The sequence below is a fragment of the Grammomys surdaster genome, unplaced genomic scaffold, assembly GCF_004785775.1.
Source record: "Grammomys surdaster isolate TR1022 unplaced genomic scaffold, NIH_TR_1.0 136, whole genome shotgun sequence".
NCBI lineage: Eukaryota > Metazoa > Chordata > Mammalia > Rodentia > Muridae > Grammomys > Grammomys surdaster.
The window spans coordinates 7,983,595-8,004,083 of NW_021604594.1; the positions used below are offsets into that span (position 1 = coordinate 7,983,595).

Sequence of the window (20,489 nt, forward strand, 5' to 3'; positions counted from 1 at the left end):
TTTCAGACAAGAAACACCTCCAGCTTCTCTGCAGCACAGACTGTGAATCTTATTACATCCTAAGGATCTGCAGCACCTTTTGTCTGGTCCTTGGCTTAATGAAAGGAGGGGCTGATTTTGGAAGCAGGTATGCGGTCAGATCCTGGGATGGCTATGTCACTTGTATACATGCAAACACAGTGTCTGAACTTGGCTATGTGACCCATTCGAGATGAATGACTGTCATATACCTAATATACTTGCTCACTGGAACACCATTGATACCGCTGTTGCCTCTCCAGCTGATTTGCATTCACTCCAGGGGGAAGCCAGTCATGTATGTATACATTATAGCTCTGGATCATGTATACATTGCAGCTCAATGCAAGAAAATAAGTTTCATTTTCAGAACTTTGGGGTCACTTTATTACTACCCAAGAATTCCCAGATGCGGATTAAACAAATGTTTGCTCCCAATATTTCTAAAAAGCCACACAAGAATGATGCTGTCCATTTATCACAAAGAAACTCTCTTGGTGATTCGCACATCTGTCTCATCTTTGGGTTTAACACTAGTGACAATATCACTTGTTTTCTGGGTGTAAGATCACAAAAGCAAACCTCTCCTTCTGGTGTTTTCAAAGGAGACAGAGGGATGTGCACAGATGACTGTCTAAGTAATTTCCAGGCTGACTTCTTTCAGCGCAAGCAAAGTCATACCTTTCCATCCACGACAGAGACATTAGCAGCTGGGGAGGACTCCGCTGTCGAAGTTGCAGGAAATATGTGGAAGCTGGCATCTCTCGGTGATCTCACAATCTCATTCTGACGGTATAACCTGTGATGGCGCAGTTTGGAGACCCAAGCATCAAACCAGTCCTGGGATTTCACCTGGAACAGGGAGCAATGGAAGACAGCTGTGGAAATAGTCTCCTGTCTGCCACTGGTGCGGGTAAATCACATCCCCTGCTAATGCCAGATGCTGAAAACAATTTCACCTTCAAATGATAGATGTGTTCCTCCGTGTCAAGGTCTATTCTCCGAGCTTTCTTTTTAATCGACATGACAGACAGTCCGACATCTATGCTCCCATGGACCTTCCCTTTTTGAATCTGAAATCAACAGATCAGTGAACATGTTGGAAGGGTGTATGGATAGGTGTGTTTCTGCTACAAGCTAAAATGAGCTCAAGGTAACTGACCTATGCAAAGTGGGTGACTACATTCTTTTTAATTAAGAGAAAACAGTTGAGCGCTAAGAACAGTTGGATCTGCCATGGCTTCACATCAATTTCAGCATGCAACATTGTTCATCTTACTCTGATTCGGGGTACAGCTAGTAATGTCAGATCTTCCTAATTCCAGATTGCTTAGCTTCTATCTCCTCCATAAGGCAATGCCAAGGATTTCCAAAATAACTGAAGTCAACTTTTGAACCGTGACCCAGAATACCCATGAATCAGCTGGATGACAGCTGCTGGGGAAGAACTGGGCAGCTGAGACCAGAGATCAGGGATCAGCCAGCCCCTTCTTCTGGCTGTCCTCGGCTGAGCAAGGACATAGCTATTTTCATGACAGAAGGGTGGACAAAATGTAGTCTAAGCCCTTAGTTATCTTCCTACATCACATGGTAGGAAGGAAGAAACTTTGATATTTGCATGCAAACTACTACTTAGATATTAAGCAAAGCAGTTTGGAATAGTTTCAATGAGTTGGGGTTTTCAAGATAAAAAAGTGAAGGAAACACAAATTAAGTACAAAAGACTGGTTTTTTTTTTTTTTGTTTCTTTTGGACAAGAACAAGGAGGGCTTTAAATCTCAAAAAGCAAAGATCATGGAATTTATTACAAGGTGAAAAGGAAAAAAAAAAGCATGATTTTTTTTTTCTCTGAGAGAGAAAGGGTGATTTTATTAATGTGTCACTTTTAGGTTGAAGCTTCTGCTTTAAAAAATAGTTAAATATTCATGTGCCACTTTGAGATTTTACGCTATCTTGAGTATAAGCATAAAGCATACCTTCTCTAGAACATGCAGAGTCGGTAGCTTGTTGAACATCACAGGCACAGACATGCAGAAAGCTGGTAGCCATGGCACAGAGTGTGCACGGCTGCAGTGTTTACTCACTTCAAGCACAATTCTACATCAATCTGTGGAACACGCCCTGAGAGCTACTTACATCAAGTGGTGCCTTTGAATACTTTAACATTCCGTTATCCAGGACAAAAAAGCGCTGCAAGAAGCAAACACCCCAGTTACTGTTTGTTCTCTGAATCACACAAAGCATTCACAAGTGTGGGTCGCAAGTCACTTGGCATCAGCAGTTAAACGTGTTTGATGGTTCTGATACACCGATTCAGGGCATCTGGCTACAATCAGTCACAGGAAGTGAGGTAAGTGGGTCAGAGTTCTAGTAGGGTGCTTTTACACACGCCAGGGATGAAGTCTTTTCTCCACAGTTTGTCTTCACAAGGACCTGCAGCTTACTTATGCTTCCTGACCAAACTGCATTAGGGCATTATAAAGGTGAAAAAAAAAAACCAACAAACCAAACCCGGAGAGGTCACGGCAATCCCGTAAACACTTCTACACTATTCTACAGGGAAGTGTTCACCCCGGAACTAAACCCCTGACTTTTCCCTGGACACCCATGGATACTTTCTAAAAATTCTCATAGCCATTACAGATGCCATCACACCAGATCCACTGCTAAGAAATTACCCACAAGGCTTAAGTGACCTTGGCAATATGCACTTATTTCTCCTTGGCAATAGGCTTGTGTTCTATTAGGAAAGGAGATTAAATATGGTTTCCAAGCTACATAAAGAATAAAGGGCCCCACCCCTACCTGGTAGTTGGTGGCTACCAGGGAAGGGACATTTGTTCTTTTTCCTTGGGGATGTGGTTATCGGCAAGTTGTTCATGTTCTGGTGAATGGCCCCAACGAATGCACGTGACAATGCTAAGTGAGCCCAGTGAAATACACATACACTGAAACTGAAACGGCTATGAAGTTGATAAGAGGGTGCGCTGAGGCACTCTGGGAGAAACTGAGAAAGATATGGTGAATATGATCAGAATACACTGTATGCATGTATGAAATTCTCAAGGAATAAACACAAATATGTTTTTAAAATAAGAAACTAAAAAGGAGGGTGGCCAGGTAATTGTCTGCCTTGGGGCTACCTCGTTAAGTGTAAGTGGGTTTGTCATTTTTCATCACAAAGACTGAAGACCTCTCTAATATTGGCTTTCTTCTGTGGGCCACTCAAAAAAAAAAAAAAGCCAAACAGCTCTCAGGAGCCAGCCACACCATGGGCCCTGCTTCTAGCTCTGCACATGCAGAAAGTCCTTCTGTAGCTCAAATTTACTCTGCTGGATGGTGTCCATGGGATGTATGAACACATAGCTGCTGAGACAGCAGGATATCAGGCCCCCGAAGCCATTCTGCCTAGAACTCACAAAGGGCCACTGTAATCCTTTTGTTTGGGACTTTTGAAAACAACAGGTAGCTGTCAGAATCAAAAAATTCTACATTATGAAAACAACTCAATCACTTGTGACTTGGGAATTCATATGGGCTGATGCTTAATCAATATGTGGTGGTGTTAGGGAAAGGAAGAAAGGCACTGGGGATTGTTCTCTTACTGTTCATGTTAAATATTTACAGTCCAGAAGGATGTCAGTCCACAACCATTTTGCTGTAGCAGGAATCAGAGTGTTAAACTGAACCTAGCTATACATTTTTGAAAATGTGGTTTTGGCCTGCTTTCCCCCATTTTAAGTTTCTATTAGAAAAGTTTAGCCAGGAATAACTTCCAGATGTCACAGGAAAGAGGTAAATAAGGCTATTGAGGGGATGATGAAAAGATGGTGGAAAAAGAGGCGGGCCTAGGAAGAATTGCTTGCTGGAAAAAATCCAAGTCTAAAGAATGGTGAATGAGGGGCAGTCCTTGGTATTGGAGGACCAAGTATGGGCTGAGGGGATACAAGGGAATGATGTATTAGTGGAAGCCCCTTGGACTGACTTTATTCTCTGGAGACAGGTTGGAGCAGCATTTCCGGTCTGTCCATTTCTTTAAGGATGTTGTAATGCATAGCTTGTCTGCTTTAAGCCACTGGGTGGCCATTACCCAAGCCTTTGGTTAACAAATCCTTCTAATCTGAGATGATTTTTGTCAGCAGAGGTGGTGAATGCAGGAAGTTGCTCTTGCAATGATGGGAGAGTCACAAAGGGGCCTAACAAAAAAGGTTCTACTGGGGATGGAAGACATCTTTCTCACCAGAGCCACAGAATTCGTTTTCACTTCTCCTCCTCTCTTGCCTCCTCCAGTCTTCTGTCTCCTCCTCCCTCCTGGGTTTTTATTTGTTTTCATTTTGTCTTAGAGACAAGATCTCACACTCACAATCTCAAGTGACCTTTGGTTCCCACCTAATTAAGACCTCTATGCTGATGGTCTCAGACTCAATCTGATTATGACAATACCTTGTGCCAGCCCTTTAAAGGCCATTTTCTCTTCTTCAGCATAAATCCCTCGTGCCTGTCTGGTTTCTGGACATTGGTTTGGCCTATTTTCAGCCCTTCTATAATTTCCCAGCTGTCAGCTTCCTGAGAGAAAAGAAAAACAAATCATTTATTTTCTGTGCTTAATGATACACACTTAAGAAGGTTCTTAGGCAGAAAGTCACCTTTGATGCCACGCTTAGCCCACCATCAAGATGAGTGACATTCTAGAGCTAATTGGAGCATCAAAACAAGCCATGGACTTTCAAGTGAAGCTCCTAGGAGTCTCCCAGGTAGACCTGGAGGCACACAGAGTCCTCAAGAGGCACACTGGGGACACTCTGCTCGGCAGTAGAACGGGATTTTGATTTCCTGCATTCAGAATGTTTAAAATGTATTCCCCCTCCTGCCCCGAGATGATCCTGGAGCATAGTGGCGCTTTAAAGTTTTAAAATTAGAGATCTGGTGACAACTGTTCAGTCAGTGTGTCGACCAGGCTTTCTGTGTACAGGCAGAAAGGTTGCAGAGGTCTGATGCAGAACATGAGGGGCTGTTAGCACAGAGCCCTAGCAGTGCTGTGGTCCTGTTTCATTCAACAACAGCCCTGGGCCTCTCCAAGTGTGCACCCAAGCCTCACTCAACAGCTGAGAAGTCCAGGCTTTCAAGAAGACACATTCCCTGGGGAGCCCCTGGGAAGAGCGAAGCTATGAGGCTAAGAATGGAGCTGGGTCCTAGATCATTGGTCAGGTATACGCTTAGAAAGGCCCTAGATTCAATCTTCCCAACATTAAGAATAAAACTCAATAATAAACAATATATAAAAAAAGATTTTGGTTCTAGGGTCTCACCCTTCTGTTAGATAACATGTTTTGTTCATATATGCTACTAATTTCTTAAAATCATTAGCATTTACAAATCAGATGATTTTTCAACTTAAAAAAAAAAAACAAGTTTTCTGCTAGCTTATAAGCTCTTGGTGACACCGAACTTAAGAAGCAAACAGTGCTGGTCTTCAGTTTGCCATGGTGGTCACCACTCCACTCCTTTTGACAAATCTACTTGACTCTTGACCCTGGCTGGGCTGGAAAAATCCCATGACCAGATGATTGCTACGGGCCCACATGCTCTAGAGCAGCGGTTCTCTACCCCTGAGAGGTTGAAACAACTCTTTCACTGGGATCACATATCAGATGTTTACTTTATGATTCATATCAATAGCAAAGTTAGTTATGAAGTAGCAACAACATAATCTTGTGGTTGGGAATCACCACAACATGAGGAACTGTATTAAATGGTTGTAGCGTTAGGGAGGTTGAGAACCACTGGTCTAGGTGATCACAGATCTAGCAATATTCCTGCCATCCCTGATTCGAGAACTTTGGCATGGCACCCAGAACTACCATGTGTCCTTTTAACAGAAAAAAGTTTCTCACTTCTCTCACAAAACTTTTGTGAGGGGATGGAAAAAAATCTTTCCATGTAAGCAGCTCTGCAGCCTCAGCTTCAGAAAGGTGGACACGCCCTGCCGATCAGGACAGGCTCGCTGTATGGCGTCCCACGCCCAGCTCACTGGGTACTTGCATTCTGAAAAGACTTTCATTTTGATCCCTAAGGAAGGGCAGAATGAGACCAGATAGAGGCTGTATTTCAAGGTAGACCCAACTTTGCAGCTGGGAGGCTCTGAGAGTCTCAGGGAGGAGGTGCTATTATCAGTCATTGATGTGGAACATGGCTCACGTGAAGAGGGCTGAAGCCACCATCTCTTTCTCCCTTTTTTCTTCATCCTAAAAGCTGCTTGCTTTGGGGCCAAGTCTAATCTATGCTAAGTGAAAAAATATGGATATCTAGGGTAGATTTTTCTCTTTTATCAGGAGATAAAATGCAGAGATGGTCCTGTCTCTCTGAAAAGCCTAAATCCAGCACCAAGCAGGCATCCTACAAATCCAATCCCACCTCAGGAGAGCCATTTCCTTATATCCACAGTCACTGCTGAGGAATGAGCTATGAATCTTACAGAAATGACCTGTGTGTGTCTCTTTGGCAACATTATACATTCTATGAAGTATATGCAATAGCTCAAGATGGGGTTTTCTGCTTGAAGAGAATTCTGCCAGAAACTGTAACTGACCTGAGCTGCATGTGGTGGCACACGCCTTTACTTCAGCACTTGGGAGGCAGAGGCAGGTGGATCTCTGTGAGTTCCAGGACAGCCTCTTCTACATAGCAAGTTCCAGGCAGGATAGACCCACACAGTGAGAGCCTGTCCCAAAATAACACAACAAAGAATGCTACAGTTGATCTGTTATTTAAATATAAGAGTGTTTCTGGTGAGACAGCTTCGGGCTCTACAGAACATCATGGCTTTTGACTGATACAAGCACATATGTTGCTGTCACACGACCCCAGGGAGCACATGGAGGATCTGGCATCCTTTCTTAATACGAGGTTGCAACTCGGGAGCAGAATCCCACTTATGAACAGTGTAAAGACCATACAAGAACAGAGTAAGTTCTCACACACACCATCAAGGACCTCTGGCTTTCAGCTCCCATAGGAATAGCAACTTCTCCATAAAAATGATAGACACAATTAAGAAATTAAGAGAGAGTAACTTCCTATATGTGTGTATATAGTCATTGGATGCCTGTTCTTAGTGACATGTAAGTTGTGTTTAAAGATATTTCTAGCTACATTTTATTTAAAAAGATAGTCACCTCCCTTGCCCCTCCCTTTTCTCCTTCCCTCTCCCTTTCCCTCCCTCCCCCAATGAAGAATTTCTATATGGCATAAATGGAACCATTTAGTAACAAGTATAATTTTTCCCCCTTACTAATTAAAGTCAGGGACAACACAAACTCATCTCTTTGCAGCTACCACTTCTTATTTCTGTTCTGTTAGAGTGGTTTTCTTTCCTTTTAGGGGGAGAAGGACTGGAGAACAGGAGAGAGGTAAGGCAGAACAGGCCAAAAGTAAAAATTTGTTCCCTAAGTGAAATGCTGCACTCTGAACTGCCAGTGCCATTTACTCAGATGCAATACTCCTGCGTCCAGCGAAAGAGACAGAACAGAATCCCGACTCAGTTCTAACAATTAGACAGGCTGACAAAGGGGCAAAGGATAAAAGCATGGCAAATAATAGCTCTACCTATTTCAATTATAAATGCTGATGGATGATAAGGTTGCAAATAAAATATGTAGGAAAGGAAACAACCCATCTCCACACGAGACAGCTCCCTCTGCATTCTGTTTTCCATGATGCTGAAATTCCTCCTTCTTGCTTAGTGAACTCGGTGCATCGTAAGGAGATGAAATAACTTCCAAAAAAAAAAAAATCAAAGAGTGTATTTTTCCTGAAATTCCAATCAGTATTTATTTATTTATTTATTTTTGGTTTTTCGAGATGGGGTTTCTCTGTGTAGCCCTGGCTGTCCTGGAACTCACTCTGGAGACCAGGCTGGCCTCGAACTCAGAAATCCACCTGTCTCTGCCTCCCAAGTGCTGGGATTAATGGCGTGCGCCACCACCGCCCGGCCAGTATTTATTTTTAACTCAGGAGAGTCTCTGCCCTTCCTAGGTCTACTTAATACAGAAACAGAAACAAGAGCCCTAAAGACATGATGTCGGTACTTGACCAATATCAGCGCTCTTAACCGCTGAGCCATCTCCCCAGCCACCTGCTAAATTATAGTTTAATAATTCTCTTATAGCTGAATAATTCTTCCCTTTTCATGGACTAGAAGTCTACTCCTGCCTGAGGGAATCAATTTTGTATCTTGTAATGAATGCCTTCAGAGTATAAAAAGTACAAGATAGTCAATGGGTGGGGTGGGCTTGGTAAAAGTGCCTCAGGAGCTTAAAACATCAAAGAATTTAAAGGGATCCTAAGCCAAAGGAATGCCTTTGTTCAAAGTCCTCCTACCAACTAGCACCTAGGAAACCTGTGCTTTTTACAAAATAGTCTGAAGTGGTGAGATGCAGTGGTACCTGGGTGTACACACGAACTCATTTTATGAGACCCCAAGATTTGTCCACATCTACTAATGCAAAAACGAAAGGTGTATTAGTCCCATAGCAGGATTTCAATGGGAAGCCACAGAAGCAATGGGGTAGTGAATGCTGTCAGGATTCCTAGCCAGGACCCTCTGTTGAGTCACTAGGCCTACACCTCAGCTTGTGTGAGCCGGCAAGCTGTAGGGAGAAGATTAGACCTGTATGCTGGAAGTCTATGGAAAATGAGAAAATCAGTACCCACTCTAATGATCTGGAGGCTGGCCGGGAGAATCCACAACACAAAATAAGTGTTCAGTAAATGTTAGCTTTTCTGTCATACCCTCATCTATGTATTGTCTGAACTTTTCACTAGCAACAGAGGAGAGATGCTTCAAAGTGATATGACAATTATATCGACCAAGTATGTAGTATCTACTTATCGGTCAAATGGAGGTCTGTCCTTTTTCTTTCTAAGTTATTTTTTTTAATTTGGCTATTTATTTATTTATTTATTTATTTATTTATTTATTTGGAATAGAGTTTATTTAGGGCATGGGGGAGTTGAGGAGGGAGTAGAGACAAAGAAAGGGAGAGAGAGAGAGAGAGAGAGAGAAAGAGAGAGAGAGAGAGAGAGGAATAGAGATCAGCCGCATACGTGTGGAGGATGGGGAAGGGGAATGGGAGGAGAAAGAACAGAGAGGGAAGAGTAAGAGGGTAAGAGATTAAGAGTTTGTTTTTATTTTTAATTGCGTGTATGCACGCCACTTATGTGCAGGTGTCCACAGATGATTAACATGATGGCCTGGAGCTGGAATTACAGTCAGTTGTCTTCCGTAAGAGTAGCAAGCACTCTTAACTGTTAGGTCATCTCTCCAGCTACCCTCTAAATTATTTTTGTAGTTTAACAATTCTTTTCCTCTACTCCTGCCTGACAGAATAAATTCTGTAGCTAGTACCATCTTTAAGGTATAAAACGCACAAGTGTACATGTCCGTAATAATAGAGAAGTACAGAAGCACGTTCTTTTCTCAAAAGTTAGACAAAGCAAAGGGTCAGGATCACACATTTATAACTAATCATCTTTAGGAAATAAAGATGTGGTCTCTCTGAGAGTTTTCCCATCAGGGGACCAGCTCAATGACCCCACTGAACACATCAAAGGGGTGGGGATGCGCAGGGGGGTCTATCTTCTTGAAGAAATTTTGCATTTTAGACATAAATAACTTTGGAAGCTTTCCATGTCTGAGTGAGAACAGGCTGACGAGGAAGGAACTCTGGCTTTCGTGATACAGAAAGACCCTTAATCTGTACTGCTCTCCCTGGAGTCACTGCTGGAAGGTAGACACTAGATGGAGACCAGAAGTCACAATATGTGATGGCCACTTGGTGTGGGTACCACTGGACCTTAGAGATGACGCAGAGATGGACAGCCCAGGTTACAGAAAGGGGCACATCTACCTTGTACGTCCCCCTGCCACGTAATAGCTCTTTCAACTTAGGGCAAACTGCTAACTCGGAATCTCCAGATTCACTAAATGTAATAAATACATATGTATCAGGGAACGACTTATGAAAATTGTATTAAATGTGATGATGTACTCGAGCATTTTGTATAGTGCCTACTATGCACGACACAGCAATAATACAATTGCTGGACCTCATGTTTTTTTCTTCCCTACATTAATTTGTCATAGGATTATCTGCTCATCTCTCTAAGAGGAGATAATAATGTTTTCCCTTATTTTTTCCCCTTAAAAATGCTTTTAGAGCTTCACATTTAACCGTGGAAATCCAAGGAAAATGTATTTCTTTTTCTTCTCCCCTCATATAAGGCAGGAAACACTCTCTAGGAGGGAAGTAGGAAAAGCAGCAGAGAAGCCCTGCAGTTGGCATCACCGCTACCTTATGAGAGTCAAGTGTCAAAGTTATTCACAGTTCATTTGGCCCCAGAGTAGGCACTGGGCTAGCTGGGGGAGAAATCACACTCTGTCACTGACCTTGGAGAGGGGGATGGGCTCCGGCTCTAGCAACTGCCGACTGACAGAGGGCTCCGTGCTGGATGAAGCAGTTCTCTCCAAAACGTGGATGCTCTGCAAATGATCAGAAACCCAGCTAGGGTTAGAGCCCCATTTCTCACATCAGTGAACACAGGAAAAAGATCATGAGGAGCCCAGCAGAAGAGTGAGCTGCCAGGAGACGGCAAGCGCCGTGGAGGCCAAGCACAGCAGCAGTGTGGAGGAAAATAACACTGGCACAGGTTTTTCTTCTTGCAGGTTTGCTGCTGAACCTCTTCCAGAGCTCTGGGTTTGACCTTACAGAAGAAATCATAGGAGTATATCTGGGGGGAAAAAACCCTATAGGACACAGAAAAACACTGAATATATCTGATGACAGACAAACACGTATCTACATCACCAACTCCCCTTCATTGCCCTCTAATGTGGTCAGAAGCACAAAGACTGCAGAGAAATTTGACTTTGGCAACTATGTAGCATATAAGCAGGCAGGCAGGGCATGAAGAATTAACTCAAGCCATTTGAGCAGGGAGGGGAAACTAGATTCTCCAATTTCCACGTCAACACACACACACAGATCATTTTGGCATAAAGTGTAATACACATTGAGTTCAGTGTCTATAGATAGCAGCGGACTGCTAAGATGTTGACTCTGTTTTGTGGACCAGAAGGGTGAAACACCATGCAACTCAGTCTCAGCATCTGGAAAACCGCCTCTGGTGTGCTTGGCATGGAGAACTTGTATCTGTTTCTTCTCTACTTGACTTTGGGAATATCATGAAAAGTGAGAACTTTATTCTTTTTGAATATTCACTACATGTACAATACAGTACATATTAAAATGAGGAAAGAATCTAGCTTCACATTTTGTTGATTTTTTTTGAGGCATAAGCGACCATAAAAAACATTTGCTGACTCAGTAATAAGTCATTTTATTACCATACATGTGCATTATTGAAATATGAAAGCATAATTGATAAAACAACCAACTGGCACCAAGTATTGTTATTGGTAACTGAATTCTGAAGTAGGCTATTTTCTTTAACCTCCAGTATATTAAGAAACCAATATGTCTCATACAGACACCCATTCTGTAATTTGCACCTTATCGGGACCTAAACGCCACTGTTTATCCTAGAATAAAACTAACCCAACTCAATATCCAGAATTGGCTTTAAATTCACATTTCCTTTCAAAACAAGAAGCATATCCTTCAGGTTTGCATTCATACATGTTCATTATCATAAGGGAAAAGTCTCGAATGGCATGTCCTTAGTGTGAGCTGCTATGGATGTTGAGAATTATATGCCTAGTCTCAGACTCCTGCTAGACTGCTTCCTGGAGGGGGGGGGGCTGGCTCATTTGTGCTTAGAATCACCATTTCACCATACCGAAACCCAAACAGCCTTGTGGTAGGTCAGTGGAAGAATGTGTGTTTAGCATGCATGAAAGCCTTGATTTGATTCCCAGCACCACAAAAGGGGGAAAAGGGTTCTTTAAAAAAATCATTTCTTCAGTGTTTTCTGATTACTTTTTAGAGCCCTGTCGCGGGGCTGGATGTTTAAATAGCTTCTTCTGGAACTGTGAAAAGTTAGACCTCTACTACAACAGATCATCTGACAGCATCTAATGAATTTAACTCTTAAATCCCCACCTCTTGTTTACTGGATGGAAGGCTCGGGTCAGCTGGGAAACATCAGATTTGTCCTTAAGTCTGCAGTTACAAAGTTAGATCTTGTCCTATAGTTTCTTCTAAGATCACTGCTTTTGCTATCATGTCTCCTCTTTCCTTCACCAGCTCACTGCTCTCACCTCCTTGCATGATGTCAGGGAAACACACACTCCATTGAAGGTGTTAAGCACGTTATATAAGCAACACAAATAGAGGGTTACATAAGCACATTCATTATTCTTTAAAAAGAATAAAGCTTCCTCTCATATCCTAAAATTACAACTTAATTTCTAGGTCCTGTGTGTGTGTGTGTGTGTGTCAGCGTGCTCTCTCATTTGTTTGTGTAGCTGATGCGACCCAGGCCTGGTGAACATGAGGAAAGGACTTAACCCCTAAGCATCACCCCCAGCCTCCTCAGGCACTTAGAACACACAGAGGAGGGGGTACTTACCCATGCCCTCTTCTCCCTGCTCAAAAGGACCTGATGCATCCGGAGCTCAGGTCGAGATGCTTGAACACAGCCTTCTCTGTAGCTCTTCAGTCTGGTGAGTCTGCTCTTTAGGCTAGAGTTCACAGGTCTCATTACCTCCTGGGCAGCAGGAGGAAATCTGCCCACATGACTGTCCTTTGGTTTCCTCCATTTGTCAATAAACAGACAATGAGTCTCTGCATAAGAGCTGAGCAGCTCAGGGCAACTCACCCAGGGGAAAAGCAAGACTCCAAAGGGCTGCTGATCAGGGCTTCTTGTCAATTTTATTTCAAAGATACAAAAGCGATTTTTATCTTTATCTGGGAATACTTTAGGCTGTGGCTACAAATTCCTGTATAGTCTCTCTTTTCGTCCCAGTTCAGGGCACTAATAAAGACAAGCAGACCACTGCTTTCTGAATGTTAACGCCACTGAATTGCTTCCCTGGCTCTCTGTTCTTATTTGCTGCTCTTTTGCCGTGAACTCACTGCCTAAAATCAACTTAGAGAGGAAAGGATCTATTTGGCTTATATTTCCATGTCCATCCTTGAGGGAAATCAGGGCAAGAACTGAAGCAGGAACCTGGAGGCAGAAACTGAGGTAGAGACCGTGGAACAACACCGCTTACTGGCTTGCTCCCCATGGATTGCTTAGTTTGCTTTCCAATGTACCCCAGGAGCAGCTGTCCATGGGGTGGCATGCCCCAAAGTGGGCTGAGCCCTGTTATATCAATTAGAAATTAACCAAACGCCCCCACAGACAAGTCCACAGGCCAATCTGATAGAGCCAATCCCTCAATGGAGGAGGATTCTTCGCAGATTACCCAGTTTATGTCAAGTTGACCAAAACTATCACCATTATGGTGTGTGTGTGTGTGTGTGTGTGTGTGTGTGTGTGTGCCTGTGAAAGCCAGAGCTCATCCTTAGAATAATTCCTCAGAATACCAATCCTGTTTTTTGAGACAAAGTCTCTCTCTGCAACTGATATCACCAGGTAGGCTGGGCTGGTGATCAACCCGTCCCAGGAATCCACCTGCCTCATCCCCAGGGGCTGGGTTTACAAGCACATAAAGTACACCAGCCCATCCTTCTACACGAATGTTGGGGCCAGGATTCAGGGTCCTTGTGCTGGGATTGCTGTCTCCTCAGTCCCTCTAAGGTAAATTTATATTTACAATTTATACAAGATAATTTCGAAGGAAAGTATCTAAATAAGTTAGAAATCTCAAAAGAGTTTCATTATTCTTCTGATACTAGACTTGACTCTTCCTCTAAGTGTGGTGTAGTTTAGCACACCACAGTACGTCGGTGCTATTAGTAACCTAATTAGGTAGTGCCGCCACCAACCAGAAGCGAATTCCCATGTGTGCCTACCACATCGCCAACCCCAACCTTTACATGGATTATCTGTTTACATGTCCTCAAGCCTTTGTACATTGACAAACTTATTTTATGGCTAATTGGATAGTGAGGACAGGGAGACAGAGAGGTGTGGTCTGTAAGCACTGGGGTTGGAATGTTAATTGAGATTTGATACAGGGGCCCAGGCTTTTAAATATTATCTTCTACTGACATTAATGCTAATGCTGGGTGATATAAGTTATATCAATTTCAAAGACATAACCCCGCCCAAAGACATAACCCCGCCCCACAGACAACACATGGCGGGCTCCCTCCACCACAGCGTTCCCCAGGTTCCGAAGTCGACATGAGTAAAATAAAAAGAGAAAGGTCACGGAACTGAGAAATATCACACAACCCCAAGGTTAATTTCTTGGACAATCCTGAAATTAACCTTGAGGTTGTGTAATTTCCAGTTTCTAATTTTGAGAACTCGGCTGGCTTTAGCTGTGGGACCACAGACTATGACACTGAGCAAGTGTCGTAACATTTTTAGATCAGGATGCTACACTCATTCTGTTTACCAAGTGCCCGACAAAACCACTAACCGGGCTCGGCTTCAAGTCGTCCACCTGTAGGACAGAGATAATGGGTCTCTTGTAGGACACAAAGTTGTCACTTAGAGTATACAAATTGCTGCCCAGACACTGGCACACAGCCGACACTCAATGGTAGCAACTATCCAGCTGTAAACATTACACCATCAGTTAGGAAGCTCACACATTCCTCTGGAAATAGAACGATGCCTGCAACTGTGCCATCTTATTAGTTAGACAACCCAGTAACGCTAGTCAGGACCACAGCATGACCAATGCATCAGAGTTCACGGTGCAAGCTATCAATATGAATGGAGGCAAATGCCACACACACTCACAAAGGGAAGCCAACAGCAGCAGTGGACTGAGGATGCTGCAGCCACCTGAATGCCTGAAGTGGAAAAGGCTCAAGTGTTTGCCTACTGTCATCTTAATCAATTTACTCCAAGGAACACTTTTCATTGCAATAACATAAAGCATTAGACCAGAGGTCTGCAACCTTTCTAATGGTGGTTCTCAACCTTTAATACAGTTCCTCACGTTGTGGTGATCGCCCCCTCCCCCAACCAACAGAATTATTTTCGTTGCTACTTTATAACTGTAATTTTGTTACTGTTATGAATCATAAAGTAAATATCTGTGTTTTCCAATGGTCTTAGGTGACCCCAGTGGAAGGAGTCATTTGACCCTAAAAGGGGTCACAATACACAGGTTGAGAACCAGTGTATTAGAGTCACCAAAACCACAAGGCCACACTGACCAAGTGACCAGCAACTGTCTGGCCTGCACTGAGAAAGCAGCAGTCTGTTAAGTGACAGTTAAGTGACCATAAGGTCTCTGCTAAACTCAAACTTGAAAGTCTGAGGAACAGTGTCCAGAAAAGTTCCCATAGGACAGAGGGAGAGCCCAAGGGGAGAAAAGTGATGTTAGCACAGCCTGGCCTCATGCATGGAAAGGGAAGTGTGTCTGTGAATTATCACCTCCAGACTTCACTTAGCCTGTTTGGAAGCCCTTCATCCCAAGAAATACAGCCTGTGGGGCTGAGAAGTGGCTCAGCAGTTAAGAGCACTTGTTCTTGCTGAGGACCCAGGACCCAGTGGGTGGTTCACAAGCATCTGTAATTCCAGTTCCGAGGGATCCTATGCTCTCTTTTCTGGCCAGTACAGGTACCAGGCACACACACAACACCCATACTTACAGACAGGCAAAACACTCACACACATAGAAATAAATTAAAGCTTCATGAAAAAGAAATGCTGCTTGTAAACATCACTGAATTGTATTGTACACTGTATTGTACCCTGTATTGTACCCTATATTGTACCCTGTATTGTACCCTGTATTGTACCCTGTATTGTACACTGTATTGTACCCTGTATTGTACTCTATATTGTACCCTGTATTGTACACTGTATTGTACCCTGTATTGTACACTGTATTGTATCCTGTATTGTACCCTGTATTGTACACTGTATTATACCCTGTATTGTACCCTGTATTGTACACTGTATTGTACCCTGTATTGTACCCGGTATTGTAAATGTATTGTACCCTATATTGTACCCTGTATTGTAAATGTATTGTACCCTGTATTGTACACTGTATTACACTGACAGCTGAGACACAGTTGACTACAAAGGGACAGAGGCTTAAGAACAGAGAACCAGAATACACTGCTCAGTTCAGGACTCAACTCCGCATTCTAGACACTGAGCAACACGAGTTACATAGCAACATGGCTACATAGCAACGTGGAAGCCAGCCTAGGCTATAAAAGACTGTTTCAAAAGAAAATCAGACCAACAGTCCTGAGTGGCTGGGAAAGGACACCAGAGTTAATCTACAATCTTAAACTGTCACAATTACCACGATTTCAAAAGGGTTTCCAGTGTGATAAGCACTCACATGGTTTTGCTAGCTATATAAGAAGAAAACTATCTTTTTTTTGAAAACTATCTTTTAAGGTTTATAAATATATACAACAGGTACAACTGGACTATTTCAGTCATCTTTATGAAGTCACACTCTGTATATCTATGGCATGTCTATGTGTAGCATAAATAATTGCTGAAGAACAAACAAAACATAATACAGGGAATGTCTTAGTTAATGCTCAGGCATGAGTATATGACTGGGAGATAAAATACCCATTATAAAGAGAAGAGAGCTGGCCCAGCTCGTGCCTCAGTGTGTTTAGAAAATTACCCATTTCCACAAGGTGTGTCTTTCATTTTCATTTTTTTTTTTTTACTGATTAAAGGTATCCTGACTTTGATTTTTTTTATTTAATTTTATTTTTTTAACTTAATTCACTTTATATCTCACTCAGTGCCCCCTCCCAGAATCCTTTGCCCATGACCCCTCTCATTCTCCTCTGAGCGAGTGGGGGTTCCCCCTAGGTATCCCCCTGTACTGACTGGTTTTGTGTGTCAACTTGACACAAGCTGGAATTATCACAGAAAAAGGAGCCTCCCTTGAGGAAATGCCTCCATGAGATCCAGCTGTAAGGCATTTTCTCAATTAGTGATCAAGTGGGGAGGGCTCATTGTGGGTAGTGCCATCCCTGGGCTGGTAGTCATGGGTTCTATAAGAAAGCAAGCTGAGCAAGCCAGGAGAAGCAAGCCAGTAAGTAACATCCCCCCATGGCCTCTGCATTAGCTCCTGCTTCCTGACCTGCTTGAGTTCCAGTCCCAACTTCCTTTGGTGATGAACAGCAATGTGGAAATGTAAACTGAATAAACCCTTTCCTCCCCAACTTGCTTCTTGGTCATGATGTTTTGTGCAGGTATAGAAACCATGACTAAGACACCCCTCCACCCTGGCACTTCAAGTCTCTGTAAGGGTAGGTTCTTCCTCTTCCACTGAGGCCAGACAAAACAGTTGAGCTAGAACATATCCCACATACAGGCAACAGCTTTTGGGATAGCCCCTGTTACAGATGTTATGGATCCACATGAAGACCAAGCTGCACATCTGCTACATATGTGCAGGGAGGCCTAGGTCCAGCCTGTGTATTGTGTTTCAGACTCTGAGAGCCCCAAGGCTTCAGGTTAGTTGCCTCTGTTGGTCTTCTTGTGGAGTTCCTATCCCCTTCAGTGCCTGTAATCTTTCCTCCTATTTGTCCATCTTCATTTAACCTTAGGTTTTAATTTACGGTGCTAAAGCTTATAACATGATTATAAAAAAGCTGACCGTTAATGATAGTTATAATATTCCCAATACTGTTTAAAAGCTGCATGTGCATGTGCAGACACACACACACACACACACACATACACACACACACGCACACACAGAGGAGAAACCCCCTTATATGCTTACTGGAAGAAAAACAGAATTGAAAAACGGTCATGTTAAACAATGAATTATTTCAGGTACTTTGGCATATTTTACTTTTCAACACACAATCACTAAAACTAAAATTGGAATTGTACTGTATTTCAGTTTAATAACCTCCTTTTTTCAATTAACTTTCCCCCAGCATTAGATATTCTTCAAAAAATTTTTAAATAGCTGTGCTAGATCTCACTAGATGGCTATGAAATACTGTTTAACTGCTCCCATATTTCTGAATACTGGATAGTTTCTAATTTTTCATTGATAGAAAACATTTTATGCAGAAATATTCACTTGTATATTAAACTAAAAAATAGTATCTTTGGTAATTTCATATATGATTACAGCGTATTTAGATCATTAACCCACCTAGGTAACTTTTGTTTCTTTAGAATATATTGTTCAAAATCAATGAAGAAGCTTGGCAGCATGTGAAAAGCATGCACGTCCACAAAACCTCACCAGTGTTAGCTGTGACGAATGTTACAAAGTCAGCTTGGATTCGAAGTAAGTAAATCTGGCGCTTAGAATATAAGCTAGCTATCATGCACAGGTGGCAGTATGTACACAGTATTTGTACCCTATAGTTAGACAGGTACAGGGGGAAGTGGGTGAAGGAGGAAGAAGGTTTACAGTTGTCTCTTAAACTAATTAAAGCAGTTTTATAGACTTAAGGTCCTCGCACACCAAGTTTGATAGTTCTAATGAAACACCTCAAAGTATATTCTGACTCCCAACCCCAGTGAATAGCAGGCTCCAGGGAACAACAGACTGCTAGGTCTTTCTAACCTGTACAGAGGGGCCCTCTGGGATTCACTAACACCATCTATTTGGTGCTCTGCCTAAGAATCTAACAAACCATGTTAACCTTGAATCTGACAAGTGGGTTTGCTGCTGTAAAAAACACTATTCGAAACCAGTGAGCTCGGGGTACATGAAAACAGAGAAAGGCGGGCCTAAAGGACCATCAGGGCCCTGCAGGCATGCCACTTACCCAGTAATGACGATTTCTGAATCACTTGTGGGTAATGAGCGGCTGCGTGCCAGGTGTCAAATTTCTTCCTAATGGTCTCTGTTCTAGCACATGTCATATGTACTGAACGTGTGCTGTAAACAGCAAGTGACAGTGGTAGGGAGCTCCAAGTGGTGGGGACGAGAAAATTGGGGGAGTGGGGGGCTACTCATTACTTCTGATGGGCAAAAAAAAGGCTAATTGCAGTTTGCAGTAAACAAGCAAATGATCAAAAGTTTGCATTCCAAAGCCAATATATGCAATATACAGACAGTTCAGCAAGCAGCATGCCCTTTCTAGAACAGCTATGCTCATGACACCTAAAACTATTATTTTGGGTACCAATAGTTTACTAGGCTAAAGAAGGTATGAACATCACCACTGATGCTCAAGGGAAAACATGAGGGGATAACACTAACCCGGAAGTGATTGACAAACACTGCTTTGCAGAGTTCTCCTCTAATAGGTGGATATCCAGCCTGACTGGCTTTGCAATAAATAGACTGATCAGACAGTGAAGTGCCCAGGGTAGGGCCTCCAGAGACAAGCCTCCAGAGAGCAAACCCTGTCTTACTCACATTGTTCAAGATACTCTACCACCTGTGCCATGTTTTAGTTCTCTGGAAAAGGTCCTCATGGCCAGTCTTCCCACAGTGAGTTTCCAATGAAGCACTGGCTGCTGCTGCTGGTGTGCTATCTTCTCAGATACTCTGCCTAACTCCAGAATATTCAGACTTTCCAGATTATCCAACTCACAAAAGACACTTGAACCAAAACTTATCTACAGAATGAACTGTCATAAAGAAAATAAATGTTTTTTTCCAACCAAATACTAACCATGATTGAGTCATCTTAATATCCAAGATCAGATGAGACTGGCATATTCAGGACAGTGTGGCCATAGACAGAAGTGGCACTTTCTTATTGATACTGGTCCTAAACCCTGAAAAGCGAACTCCACACAATACCTGGTGTGATGGCTTGTACATGCTCGGCCCAGGGAGTGGCACTTTTAGAAGGTGTGGCCCTGTTGGAGTAGGTGTGTCACTGTGGGTGTGGGCTTTAAGACCCTCATCCTAGCTGCCTGGAATTCAGTATTGTGCTAGCAGCCTTCAGATGAAGAAGTAGAACTCTCAGCTCAGCCTGCACCATGCCTGCTTGGATGCTGTCATGCTCCTGCCTTGATGATAATGGACTGAACCTCTGAACCTGTAAGCCAGCCCCAATTAAATGCAGTTCTTAGAAGAGTTGCCTTGGTCATGGCGTCTGTTCACAGCAGTAAAACCCTAACTAAGGCACCTGAGATTCCCAAAAGGCTAAATTTAAATAGGAAGAAAGTCAAGAATTTATTAACAGTCAACACTGAAGATTTAGTCCTTTGTATCACTCTAGCGAGGACAGTGCAGATTTTCAAATCAGGTTTATGATCTTTCTACCCCAGACAGTGAGCATCAGGGTCATCCTGCACAGCTGTAGGGCCATTGGATGCTACAGACATACACGAATTCATGTTCTACTGCTCCCCATGAATAAGACTTGAAATGGTTTAAACTAGAGGATAGCTATCAAAGTGGGAATCCT

The 20,489-nt window shown here is 42.8% G+C and overlaps 1 protein-coding gene across 8 annotated transcripts in view; it reads right to left on the bottom strand.

The window, feature by feature from the left end:
• Positions 1-20,489, bottom strand: part of Osbpl6 (oxysterol binding protein like 6) — a 185,374-nt gene that overhangs the window by 49,098 nt on the left and 115,787 nt on the right. For 7 of the 8 annotated variants that reach the window (XM_028762941.1, XM_028762945.1, XM_028762943.1 and 4 more), the window contains exons 4-8: positions 10,466-10,558; positions 4,462-4,584; positions 2,155-2,208; positions 978-1,091; positions 700-870 (exon numbers count right to left, since the gene is read on the bottom strand). In XM_028762941.1, coding sequence (XP_028618774.1) covers positions 700-870; positions 978-1,091; positions 2,155-2,208; positions 4,462-4,584; positions 10,466-10,558 — 555 coding nt within the window. Of the gene's footprint in view, positions 1-699; positions 871-977; positions 1,092-2,154; positions 2,209-4,461; positions 4,585-9,183; positions 9,800-10,465; positions 10,559-20,489 lie in introns of those variants that run through there. The other variant, XM_028762946.1, reaches the window with a different exon arrangement.